Raw genomic sequence first — 13672 nt, 5'->3', positions numbered from 1 at the left:
TCCTAAAGCCTAAAAAAAAAATCGATATTTGAGAGTGGTCTAAGACACATATAAAGACATCAAACATCTAATGGAATGTAATGTACGTACCAGTGCCTCATGCCTGCCTGCCATGTGTTGGTATCCTCTATCCACTTTATGCGCAGGATTTCCTATGAAAGTGCGCGAGTGACGTCGATACCAACAAAAATACTCTGATAGTGACTCTGGATCTTGAGTTTCATACTCGGCCAGAATTAAACTATCTCGACGATTTCCCCACAAAAAGTCTGTTTCGGTAAAATATTCTTGATCTTCCACTTTTATAGCATACCGCTTGTCACGTTTGTAATGAAAAGGATCAATCTCTGCACATGGACCCGGAATATGTTGCTTCCTACCAAACTGTCTGAGAACGCGGTCTACCATGTGCCACTCTCGATAGATCCCACAAATAAGGGGAACCTTCGCCATCCAAATATCTCGGCCACGCAGACACCACTCAGGGAGTCTGTTGATGATGGCCTCTGAATAAGGCTGCCACACAAACTACGATAGAAAGAACATAAATTACACATAAGCATAACTATTCTATCAAAACGCCATTAACAACCATAATTATGATAAAATACCTGGCCATCTATTAGGTTGTCCAATACATCCCTACATATGGGTAAAACATCACGTGCCTCATTTTCGTGGGATTTACGATGAGTCCACCTTCGTGCAAGAGCCGTGTGTGGCGGAAGAGCCCTGCATGGTGGCTGCATCGGTATAATGCGCTCCCAAGCCCAAACCTATATTAAAAAATAAAAATAAATACATAAAAACCTTATAACTATCAAATAGGACAACCAAATAAAATTATATAATTTTAAAGGACACGTACCTGCAATAAGGAAATGAATCTACACACATCCTTCACTTTCCTCAATGAAGCACGGCATAAACAAGTATACAAATATGACAATGCAGCCGCTCCCCAAGCTTGTTCATTCATTGCTCTAAGGTCACGCATGTCAAGCAAATAATCTAAATTCAGTAAGTCACCGGACTTATCCGGAAATATCGTGCCGCCACAAAGCCATAGCAAGTACAACCTAACCCGCTGTTGCATATCAATTTCTGGGGTCTGATCTGTAATATCATCTAAGCCTCTAATATATTCAATTAATTTATGTACTTCTAACCTACTAACACCATTAAAACAATCCAGACCGGGTGCCCAACCAGTAAGCTCATGGATCAATTGTTGCCACCCACCAATATCGATATATCTAGCATTAAGATTATTCAAGGGATAACCATCAACAACCAAGCCAAACATGACCTCGATATTTTGTAATGTGATGGTCGCCTCACCTGTACACAGATGAAAGGTGTGCGTCTCAGGACGCCATCTCTCTATAAGTGCAGTGATGACTGCCCAATCATATGATACACATCCTACCTCTATTACTCCCCTAAATCCACACAGGCCAAAGTAGTCAAGGATGCGAGGATGAAAAGGATGACGCCTCACATGCTTCCAAAATTCAGTATCCGCGCGGCGAGGAAACAGGCATCCGGTCGGTCCTCTCAAGGAACCATCCCACACAGCCTCTGATCGATGCTTCTCCTGGAGTGTTAACACATCGTACACTTCTGGCCCCGGATGTACGCATACCCGTGGAAACTCCATACCTTATACAAAAAAAAATAAATGAAGTCCAGATCAAGTTATTTGGAGTAACTCACTATTAAAAAAATATATTATATAAAAATCCATAACAAAATATATTGTATAACAATCCATAACAAAATATATTGTATAAAAATCCATAACAAAATATATTGAAGAAATTACAGGTTCTGCAGTCATAAATTACTATGGTAATGCATAAATACATCAAACAAAGCAACATTCACAAAAAGGGAGGAAAAAAATTCGATTGTTTATGACACATTTCACAATTCTTTTTTCCTGTACCGAAAATGTCATCATCGGTCTATTATTGGCAATATCCAGTTCCACAATGTTTCAACTTGTAAAACGTGGATTGCTCCACGTTATACAATATATTTTGTATAACGTGGATCAGTCCACGTTTTACAAACATCCACAACACTAACAGAAATAACAGCAACATAACAATTCCTAACAAAATATATTATTTAGTTATTCAGATCTTTTATATAACAATCAACAAAAATAACAGCAACATAACAACAAATTTCTTCAAAAGTGCTACTAAACAAATCGGACCTTTTATATAATAATGCTTCTAACAATCATATTTTAAGTTCAAATTAAAATAACACAAATAACAGAAACGTATTAAATAACACAAATAAAAAATAACAATTAAGATATATAAGACAAACAGATCTATATCTATTATAAATATACAATATTATATGAGTTAGAAAAAATACCTCAATTTAAATAGCAATAATAGATAAAGCTGAAGAAGCTGCTTCAAAAATTAGATTGTTTTGCAGGGTTTAAAAAAAAATAGAGGAGAAGGAAAAGTAGAAGAAGATAGAGGTTCTGTAAGCAATGGAGGAGAATGGAAGATTTTAGGGAAGACAACGAAGGGAATGAAGAAGCGGCGGAAGATTTTAGGGAAGGGAACGAAAGGGAAATATTTTAGGGCAAAAGGATCAGTCCAAATATACAATATAACTTGTATAACGTGGACTGATCCACGTTATACAATATAAATTGTATAACGTGGATCAGTCCACGTTATACAAGTTATAATTGTATAATGTGGACTGATCCACGTTATACAATTTATATTGTATAACGTGGATCAGTCCACGTTATACTTGAATTTTTTTTCTATTTTTTTTTCGTTTTTTGATAATTTTAAAAAAAAAATTGGGGTATATCGTGGATCAGCCCACGATATACCCATTTTGGTATAATAAATTTTTAACGTTCCCTTTTGGTAAAAACCGTGTATTTTTATACCCTTTAGGCTCCGGACTCATGATTTAATAGAGGTGACAGAACTTTGTCACAACTGAACCAATTCTTTCTGATGTGGCAGAAACTCATCCAGGATATGCTTTATTCTTTGTGCCGACATGCAGATTGCGACTAAAGAGAAGATTATGCAGTCTTAAGCATCTCGTGAGTACAAGTTATGAGGAATCATAAGATATTATCAGCACATTGTTTGCTCCAAGATGACAAAAGAAGTACAAAAATATTTGCCATAAAGATGGAAAATTTTCATTTACAAGCTGTTATACTCTCTTCTAAGCTGGGCACTAGCTGGGCAGTAGGATTTGACTTGGCCATGAAAAATGTGGTGAAAAATGAGAGCACCTACAAAGGTAGCTTGTTTTGGTTGGATTATAGCAGTGAGAGCCTGTTTAACTCAAGATATGCTACAGAAGAAAGGCTTCTATCTATGTAACAGATGTTTTTTCTTCTACGAAAACTCACAAGAAATCTGCAAGTCGTGTTTTTGCATTGCAGACTTGGGATCTATTTCTAAGCATTCCTGTTTTTATCATTTGGACTATTTGGTTGGAGAGGTATAAGAAATGCTTTGAGGATAAAAAGAATTGCCTTTAGAGAACATATGCATACAAAATCTTTTGGTGTAGTATGATAAAAAATACGGAAAAGGTCCAAAAATACCCCTGAACTATTGAAAAAGGCTTATAAATACCCTTCTTCCACCTTTTGGTCTAAAAATACCCTTAAGGTTTGTTTTTGGCTCAAATATACCCCTCAAACTAACAAAGTTAAAGTTAACTCTTTTAAAAAGCCAAATGGCATTTTGTGATTGGACACATATATTATTTAATTTAAAAATTAAAAAATATGAACAAAACTGATTTTTTTTTTGCATTTTGTGAATTAATCAACGATTTTTTTTTTTTTTTTTGCATTTCGTGAATAAAAAAACGAAATAGGAAATTATAATTTTTTTTTGCATTTCGTGTATTGAAAAATGAAATAGGATAAAAAAATTAATTTTGTTCATATAAAAACAAAATTGGAAAATATATTTTGTCCAATTTTCCAATTTCGTTTTTATATGAACGAAAATAATTTTTTTTTATCCTATTTCGTTTTTTAATACACGAAATGCAAAAAAAAATTATAATTTCCTATTTCGTTTTTTTATTCACGAAATGCAAAAAAAAAAAACATATTTCGTTGATTAATTCACGAAATGCAAAAAAAAAAAAAACAGTTTCGTTCATATTTTTAAATTTTTTAGTTTTTAATTTTTAAGTTTCCACACAATTTAAAAAAAAAAAAATATGTAAATTACGGAATTTTATTATTGGCAATTTGTTTTTAAATCTGGAATTTTAAATTACTGGAAATTTATTATTGGCAATTTTTTTTTTTAAATTTGGATTTTTTTTAAATTACGGAATTTTATTATTGACCAATTACAAATTGCCATTTGGCTTTTTAAAAGAGTTAATTTTAACTTGTTAGTTTGAGGGGTATATTTGAGCCAAAAACAAACCTTAAGGGTATTTTTAGACCTAAAAGGTGGATGGAAGGGTATTTTTAGACCAAAAGGTGGAAGGAGGGTATTTATGAGCCTTTTTCAATAGTTCAGGGGTATTTTTGGACCTTTTCCGTAAAAAATATGACTCAGTATTCTTACCGTGTAATTACACTCAAATTATACCCAATTCCAATTAGATGGGTGGATTTACAAACAGGCCCTTATTGTCTCGACTTTTTGGGAGTGTATTTCTAACAAGGAATGTTGTAAACATTTCTTTTTTTAGTATTCGACACTCTATTAGTGAAATTTATCTTACCTTATTAAAAAAAGCATTTGCCGTATATAAGTCGTGTCAAAACTATTCTTATGTTTGTCCAAATAGACTAAATTCATGTACCATTTGTTAGGGATAAATATTGGGCCCGTGCTTAGCACAGGCCTGGCTTATCTAGTTCTTTTTTAGAAACATGAAACGACGTGGACCGGTTACAAGTCAATTATTTTGCACTTTTCGTTTTCCATTTGTTGTTTGTTATCCGTTTTGTGGATCCGATTAATCTTGATTTATACGGCATAAGACCCGTTAAGGGGGAATCGTATTCTACCAAAACTTTTCTATTTTGAGGACTCGAAATCTAAAACTTCTAATTAAGATGGAAAAAAAAATCATATTCATCCCACCACAACTCTTTGTGATATTCCATCCATTCACTTTTACTTGTCCGCTATGTACTGTGCACACCCCTTAAGAAATATAAATGAAATGCATAATTTACCATGATATCCATATTAATCGGTGCATATTTTTAATTGGATTTGAACAATGATTTAAAATAAATAATTAATACTATGGGTAAAACAAGAAGAAAGAAATTGGCTTATCTTGATATGTTAAAAGTGACAAGTAAAAGTAAAAATCTATTTTTAGAATACTGGACAAGTAAAAGTGAACGGAGAGAGTATATTTTGCCAATTATATCCTAGTTTCCATCTCACATTAATTCCTTCCAACTACCCATTGCTTCTAAGTCTACGTGCTAGAGGCTTCTCCCTCTCTCTCAAATTCAATTGCTCTTGACATATAGGAGCAAATTGACCAACCTTTTTAGTCCAAGAAAGTATTTTATTTCCTCACGATTCCAAATATTACATATTTGGCATTTCGAAAGAACAAGAAATCATTTATTACTACTTTCCACCCCGAATTGATCTACATATATTGTTTCTGTTAGTGGAGTGTTTTTCAATTGAAATGTTTAAGAAGAGATAAATTGTAATTTAAATAAATACTCTTTTGATTAAAGCTATTAATTACTTCCTCCGTCCATTTTTACTTATTTATGTTTGACTTGGCACACCCCTTAAGGAGCCATAGATAGAATGACAATTTTACTATATTACCTCTAATTATTACAAAGTCATCTAATAGTGAAATTAATCAAACATACTTTAAAACTTGTGCAACCACTGACAATTCCTTTAGTTTCCAACTCAATATATAACTAATACTAAGGACTGGAAAAAAATTATAACTAATACTAAGGGTAAAATAGGTATCAAATGATAATTATCTCTTGATTTTCCAAACTGGACAAGTAAAGATCTATTTTTAATATACAGGACAAGTAAAACTGGACGGAGGGAGTGTCTTTTCTAAAGGGTATGTAAAAAATTCTAAAATACAGATAATATGGATTGAATATAATATTATTTTGGAATCAAGCGCTAGCATCCTCAGATAGGTGGAATAGGAACATTTTTGTGTATTAATAAGTCCTCTTTATTCATTGGTCTCACAAAAATTTCAAGAGGTTGGTCGTTGATGAGCAGAAAACAGGTAGTAATAAATGCAAATATTGTGGGATCTATAATTAAAGTTACCCAGCTGAATTAATAGGTTACAACATAAACCTAAAAAAGTTACAACAAATAATGAGGCAAATTACTGCTCATTAAGGTTGAAAGGTGTGCAGAAAGACAGTTAAGTACACTTGGGTACCACTTCGTTTATATGTTTGACCATAAAAATAGTGTATCAGATTTCATATTAGCATTAAGGCATTTGAATAGGCGAAACAGTAAGCTGTATTAAAATCCAAAACTATAGTCGAACCTTTTGCTATTAGAACTCAGAAAAAAAGAAAAAAGATTTTAGTGAAGTGGCCTTCAAAGTATTAGATTAAAGTGTTAGGTGTGGAATTGGCCAAACAAGTCAATTCTTTTGTTCACATAGTCGTGATGTAAGCGCTTACCTCATAATAGTTGTGATGTAAGCGCTTACCTCATCATAGGAAATTCATTCCTATAAATAGGTAGCTTATGGTTCATTTGTAAGACATCATTAAGATCATTTGCTATACACATCCCAAGAGAGAAAAAATCTAAGAGAAATACTCTTAGTGAAAGGCCTAAGTAAGAGAAGGTCTTTGAGAGAATTTTCTGTGGTAAAATTCTTGAGTGTAATTGGGATTGGGGTTGTGAGGTTGAGTGTTGTAAACACTTGTAATATTTCTTCTTTAATAAGATCTGCAGCAGAAACGTGGACGTAGCTCTCACATTGAGGGTGAACCGTTATAAATCTGTGTGTGCTATTTATTCTTCGCTTACATCACGACGTAAGTAGGTTCTGTCTAAGGAGGTTGGTATTTAAGTGGTCCAGCTGTGACTCTCCAATCTTTCCTGGGAACCTGCTTACAAAGGTCGGATTTGGGATTTAAATCCTAACAACTGGTATCAGAGCAACAGGTATTGTCTGACATGTATGAGAAACCTTCGGCAAATAATAAGGTATTTCTCATGAAAAAACTATTTCATCTAAAGATGATGGAAAATGCTCATGTTGCTGCACACGTAAATGAATTCAATACCATTGTAAATCAATTGTCATCGGTAAAAATTGACTTCGATGATGAAGTGCAAGCTCTAATTTTGTTGGCATCCCTACCAAATAGCTGGGAGCCAATGAGAGCAGCGGTTAGTAATTCTGTCGGCAGTGACAAACTAAAGTTCAACGATGTTAGAGATCGTATCCTTGCTGAGGAAGTGCGCAGGACAGATTCTGGAGAGGCATCGACGAGTTCTGCTTTTAATGTTGAAACAGAAGCAGAAATTATGACAGAAACTACAACCGAAATAGGGGCAGATCGAAGTCAAGGAATGGCAGGGGTCAATCCAGACCAGGACGAACATTTGAGTGTTGGAGCTGTGGAAAACCAGGTCACTTCAAGAAGAACTGCAGGGCGCCAAAGAAGGAGGACAACAAGGGGGCTGGAATCAACGTTGCTACGGAAGACATTGGCGATGCGTTGTTGCTATCGGTTGACAGCCCGATAGACTCTTGGGTGCTTGAATCAGGAGCGTCCTTTCATACCACCCCACATCATGATATAATGACAAACTACGTGGCTGGGAATCTCGGCAAAGTTTATTTAGCCGATGGAGAGCCGCTAGACGTTGTTGGCACGGGAGACATTAATTTGAAGATGTCAAATGGATCCTCGTGGAAGATTACAAAAGTTAGACATGTTCCAAAGCTGATGCGAAACCTGATTTCAGTAGGTCAGCTTGATGATGAGGGATATGATCTCAACTTTGGTAATGGGTCTTGGAAGGTGGCGAAAGGTGCTATGGTAGTTGGCCGAGGAAAGAAGATTGGCACTCTCTACATGACGACTAGCTGTCGTGATACTGTTGCTGTGGTTGACAACACAAAGAAGACAGATTTGTGGCATTGTCGGCTGGGGCATATCAGCCAGAAGGGGATGAAGCTGTTGGTGACAAATGGTTTAATTCCGGAGCTGAAGACGGTGGACCTTCATACGTGTGAGAGCTGCATTCTCGGAAAACAAAAGCGAGTAAGCTTCTCAAATGCAGGTAGGGAGTTGAAGGTCGAGAAGCTGGAATTGGTGCACACAGACGTGTGGGGACCTACCACTGTCCCCTCTCTTGGAGGATCACACTACTACGTGACCTTCATTGATGATTCAACCAGGAAGGTATGGGTTTATTTTATGAAAAATAAATCCGATGTGTTTAGTGTATTCAAAAGATGGAAAGCCATGGTCGAGAATGAAACAAACCTCAAGTTGAAGTGTTTGAGGTCCGACAACGGCGGAGAATACACTGATGGTGATTTCAAACGGTACTGTGCCGATAATGGGATCAAGATGATGAAGATTATTCCTGGAACGCCGCAACAGAATGGAGTAGCTGAAAGAATGAACCGAACGTTGAACGAGCGTGCTCGGAGTATGAGAATACACTCTGGACTGCCCAAGACATTTTGGGCAGATGCAGTCAATACCGCGGCCTTCTTAATTAACCGAGGACCGTCAGTTCCCTTGGATTTCAGAATTCCAGAAGAAGTCTGGAGTGGCAAGAAGGTAAATCTTTCATTTCTGAAAGTGTTCGGTTGCTTATCATATGTTCATAATGATGATACGGCTAGAAGCAAGCTTGATCCAAAATCAAAGAAGTGTTACTTTATTGGCTATGGTGACACCGAGCTTGGGTACCGATTTTGGGATGAACAAAATCGGAAGATCATCCGAAGCAGGAATGTTGTCTTTAACGAAGAGGTACTGTACAAAGACAAGCTGCAAAAGAATTCAGAATGTCAGGACAAGGAATCGGAAATAGTCGATTTGAGGGACTTTCCGGCACCTGAGCCGCAGCCAGGTACAACCGAGGCAGAGGAACAAACAATCCGAGAAGGTGCTGATGAAAGTGTTGATTCTGAAACAAATGAACAGACGCCAATCACAGAGCTGCGTAGATCATCCAGGATCAGGAAGCCGCTTCACAGGTACTCTCCATCCCTCAACTACATTCTACTCACTGATAGAGGGGAGCCGGAATGTTATGAAGAAGCAATGCAAGTCGATGAATCGACTAAGTGGGAGCTGGCAATGAAGGATGAAATGGATTCACTATCGGCAAATCATACATGGGAATTATCCGAGTTGCCAAAGGATAAAAAGGCATTGCAAAACAAATGGGTTTATCGGATAAAGGAAGAACCCAATGGAAGCAAGCGTTATAAAGCAAGGCTGGTTGCAAAGGGATTTCAACAGAAATAAGGCATTGACTATACAGAGATCTTCTCTCCCGTAGTCAAGATGGTGACTATCAGAACTGTTCTTGGGCTGGTAGCAAAGGAAAATCTACATCTGCAACAGATGGACGTGAAAACTGCATTTCTTCACGGTGATCTAGACGAGGAAATCTACATGCGACAGCCGGGGGGATTCAAAATCAAAGGAAAGGTGAATCTGGTGTGCAAACTTCAAAAGAGTCTGTACGGACTAAAACAGGCTCCAAGACAGTGGTATTTAAAGTTTGACAGCTTTATGAAGAAAGCTGATTTTTCAAGGGGCGAGGCAGATCACTGCTGTTACTTCAAAAAATTTGAAGACTCGTACATGATACTGCTACTCTATGTCGACGACATGCTAATCGTAGGAGCAAACCTACAGGAGATTGATCGGTTGAAAAAAGGGTTATCGAAAGAGTTTGCAATGAAGGATTTGAGAGCTGCAAAGCAAATCCTTGGGATGAGAATCGACCGAAGCAAGGAGGGCATCAAACTCTCACAAGAAGAATATGTGAGGAAAGTTATCAAAAGGTTTAACATGCACGATGCCAAGCCAGTCAGCACTCCCTTGGCTGGACACTTTCGGTTGTCAAAGGATCAGTCGCCGACAACCGAGGATGAGAAGAAGCAGATGGACAAGATACCTTATGCATCTGCAATCGGTAGTCTTATGTATGCAATGATATGTACAAGGCCAGACATTGCACATGCAGTGGGAGTTGTCAGCCGATTTATGAGCAATCCGGGAAAGCAACACTGGGAGGCTGTGAAGTGGATATTCAGATATCTGAAAGGCAGCTCGAGTTCAGCTCTGTATTTCCGAAAATCAAAAACAGGATTGCAAGGGTATGTTGATGCTGACAACGGTGGTGATATTGATAGCAGAAAGAGCACATCCGGGTATGTTTACACCTTCGGAGGTACTGCAATCTCTTGGGTTTCCAAGTTGCAAAAGATAGTAGCTCTCTCTAGTTGTGAGGCTGAGTACGTTGCTGTGACGGAGGCCACAAAGGAAATGATGTGGCCACAATCTTTTCTGCGGGAATTGGATCAGGACCACGAGGGAAGTGTGCTATATTGTGATAGCCAAAGCGCCATTCATTTGGCAAAGAACCCGGTTTACCATGCTCGAACGAAGCACATACAACTCTGGTACCATTTCATTAGATCAGCTTTGGAAGATGGAGCGCTAGTGCTTGAGAAGATCGCAGGGAGTCAGAATTCAGCAGACATGCTGACAAAGGCAGTGACGATAGACAAACTGAAGCTATGCTCAACTTCAGTTGGCCTGCACGAAGTATGAAAATAGGAAAGAGCTGCTGCATCGATCAAAGTGTGAAGACAAATTAAAATTAGTCTTCAAGTGGGAGATTTGTTAGGTGTGGAATTGGCCAAACAAGTCAATTCTTTTGTTCACATAGTCGTGATGTAAGCGCTTACCTCATAATAGTTGTGATGTAAGCGCTTACCTCATCATAGGAAATTCATTCCTATAAATAGGTAGCTTATGGTTCATTTGTAAGACATCATTAAGATCATTTGCTATACACATCCCAAGAGAGAAAAAATCTAAGAGAAATACTCTTAGTGAAAGGCCTAAGTAAGAGAAGGTCTTTGAGAGAATTTTCTGTGGTAAAATTCTTGAGTGTAATTGGGATTGGGGTTGTGAGGTTGAGTGTTGTAAACACTTGTAATATTTCTTCTTTAATAAGATCTGCAGCAGAAACGTGGACGTAGCTCTCACATTGAGGGTGAACCACTATAAATCTGTGTGTGCTATTTATTCTTCGCTTACATCACGGCGTAAGTAGGTTCTGTCTAAGGAGGTTGGTATTTAAGTGGTCCAGCTGTGACCCTCCAATATTTCCTGGGAACCTGCTTACAAAGGTCGGATTTGGGATTTAAATCCTAACATAAAGATGATAGTATAATCTTGTTTGATAACGTTACGAGTTAATTCAAGTGTTTAAGCTTTTCCTTATAATTATGCGCAAACATATATTGAAAAAAAATATATGGAAAGGGAGAAAAAAATGCTCCTAGTGTTTGTGATTTGGCTCATATATGTCATTCGGTAACCTATTGGTTTATAGAAGTTGCCAACATTATCTTTTGTCTCAAATGTACCATTGAACTATTTAAAAGGTCCAAATATTTCCTCGCACTAACGGTGGAAGCAACATTAAGAATATTTAGACCTTTTTAAATTATTCAGGGGTATATTTGAACTTTTTGGATTGCTTATGGATAGGCTTCAAGTTATTACATTTACTGCTTAGATATGTACGATTTCCAAAACTCACAAACTAAGTCTTAATTAGTTTGTCCAAATGTAATGGTCCTATTTGGTTCCTCAAATGGTTAAGTGTTGACTTAATTAACCCTCTTTCTGTTCAAACTAACAAGTTTACCACTCTTAACAAAAGTTCTTGTTATAAGAATTCGTAACGAATTACTATCTTTTTGGCTAATAATTATCACTTTTTTTCAGTGTTAATAATTGTCACTTATGTAAAAGGTGGCAAACATACTACCTCACTTATGAAAAAGGCGCCCACACCACATTGTTTAATTACTACTAAAAGAAATTATTATGACCCTAGTGTTTAGCATATAATCGTAAATTTAATGAAGAATGTAAGAACTATGGAAATGATCATAAGAATAATAGAACCTATTGGTAGATGTTTGAAAGCTCTATTTCTTTAGATGTTTCTAAACCAGAAAAAAAGATTATTAATAGAGAAGAAACAAACAGGTAATTCGTGAATACATGAAGGGTAAGCTGGTCATTTCACTAAGCAATTTTGAAGTTTTTAAATACACAGTAAGCAAATTGATTAGTCTTCTAGTTGCATCTTTGTAAAGGTGCTGAAAATCTTGCAGAGGTTTGTACAGCTGCCCAAGCAATCTCCCACATTTGCACCAACTGCCAAATCAAATATTTCATAATTATAATCTTTTGTTGGAAACCAGAATAAATAATAAAGTAGAAAAAAAAAGGATAATGTAAACAATTTTTCGTTTCCTAAGTACCCTAGAACATCCTTTGTTTTTTTCTCCATGACTTTATGTGTGTGTTAGACAAAATCGAGTGGCTTTTTGATTGAAAAAAAATAGTTCAGTAACTATCAAAATACTTCAGTAAAGTTGATTGGCTTTCTCATTAGAAAAAAACAATGTAGTAGTACGTAGTAGCTGCAATAAAAAAAAAATGAGTGACTACCAGGAAAATAACCCATGAAGAATGAAGAGTTTATTTCCATCCCACACCCAAATTCTAGTTAATTCATAGGTGGATCTAACATGTAGGCTGTAGCATAGCACTTCATGTGCACTCTATAACTTTTGTTCATTTATATGTATTAAGAAATTCATTAATATTTATAAATATTTGATTGCTCGCTCAAATTCCTTTCGCATCATAACTAAAAAATAATTAAAAAAAGAGATCATAAAGATAAAAGGATTTACCAAAGCTAAGTGGGATGCAAATCTCCAAGTAACAACCACCTTTGCAAATACTCTCAAAATCAAAAGGAGATGATGAAGAAGTAGGTGAAGAAGAAGCAGTGCATTTGTTCAAACAGTTGAAATAACACTGATAAGTATCAGCAGAATCATCAGTTTTTTTAAGAAGAAAACAATTATTATAGCATCCTCCCCAGCAACTATAAATCTTTGGTGTTGTCACAACTTGGTCTTCCATTTTCACTTCTTGTAATTGTGGCATCAAAAGCCATAGAATTATCATAGCCATCCAATTAATTCTACCACTTCCCATCTCCATAGATAATTTTTCCTTTTGATCTATTCTACTTTTTGCACTTAATATGGTGTTATCTCATTGTAATTAGTTTCCTATTAGTAACAGGTTTATATATGTACCTAGGGTGTCGCAAAATATAACAAAATTTTGCAACATGTGTCTAGTGTTAAATTACTCAGTTTCTAGTTTACATCGAACCATTTGTCTTGTTTCACTTCCGAGTGTAAACTCCCTCCATTTCCTTTTGAATAAAATTGATGTGTTTGACTCGATACCAACAAAAATTTAAAAGGAATTTTTTTTAGTATATATTAAAATTATTCTCAAATTATGATTTTAAATGTGTCATCACATCTATATGGT

General features: G+C 36.1%; 2 protein-coding genes across 2 annotated transcripts; both read right to left on the bottom strand.

The window, feature by feature from the left end:
* Positions 1-9: 9 nt before the first annotated feature.
* Positions 10-1828, bottom strand: LOC132638323 (serine/threonine-protein phosphatase 7 long form homolog). The gene is made up of 3 exons (XM_060355253.1): positions 869-1828; positions 612-776; positions 10-528 (listed from the first exon to the last, which is right to left on the bottom strand). Exons 1-3 carry the CDS (start codon positions 1658-1660, stop codon positions 40-42), a joined length of 1446 nt encoding a protein of 481 aa, XP_060211236.1. The 5' UTR covers positions 1661-1828; the 3' UTR covers positions 10-39.
* A 10446-nt stretch (positions 1829-12274) lies between these two features.
* LOC132638322 (uncharacterized) lies at positions 12275-13401 on the bottom strand. Its single transcript, XM_060355252.1, has 2 exons — positions 13015-13401; positions 12275-12469 (listed from the first exon to the last, which is right to left on the bottom strand). The coding sequence occupies exons 1-2, from the start codon at positions 13328-13330 to the stop codon at positions 12381-12383; spliced, it is 405 nt and encodes a 134-aa protein (XP_060211235.1). The 5' UTR covers positions 13331-13401; the 3' UTR covers positions 12275-12380.
* Positions 13402-13672: the final 271 nt, after the last annotated feature.

The sequence above is a fragment of the Lycium barbarum genome, chromosome 4, assembly GCF_019175385.1.
Source record: "Lycium barbarum isolate Lr01 chromosome 4, ASM1917538v2, whole genome shotgun sequence".
NCBI lineage: Eukaryota > Viridiplantae > Streptophyta > Magnoliopsida > Solanales > Solanaceae > Lycium > Lycium barbarum.
Note: the sequence above shows the minus strand (reverse complement) of the source record. Positions and strands in the feature narration are given on the sequence as shown.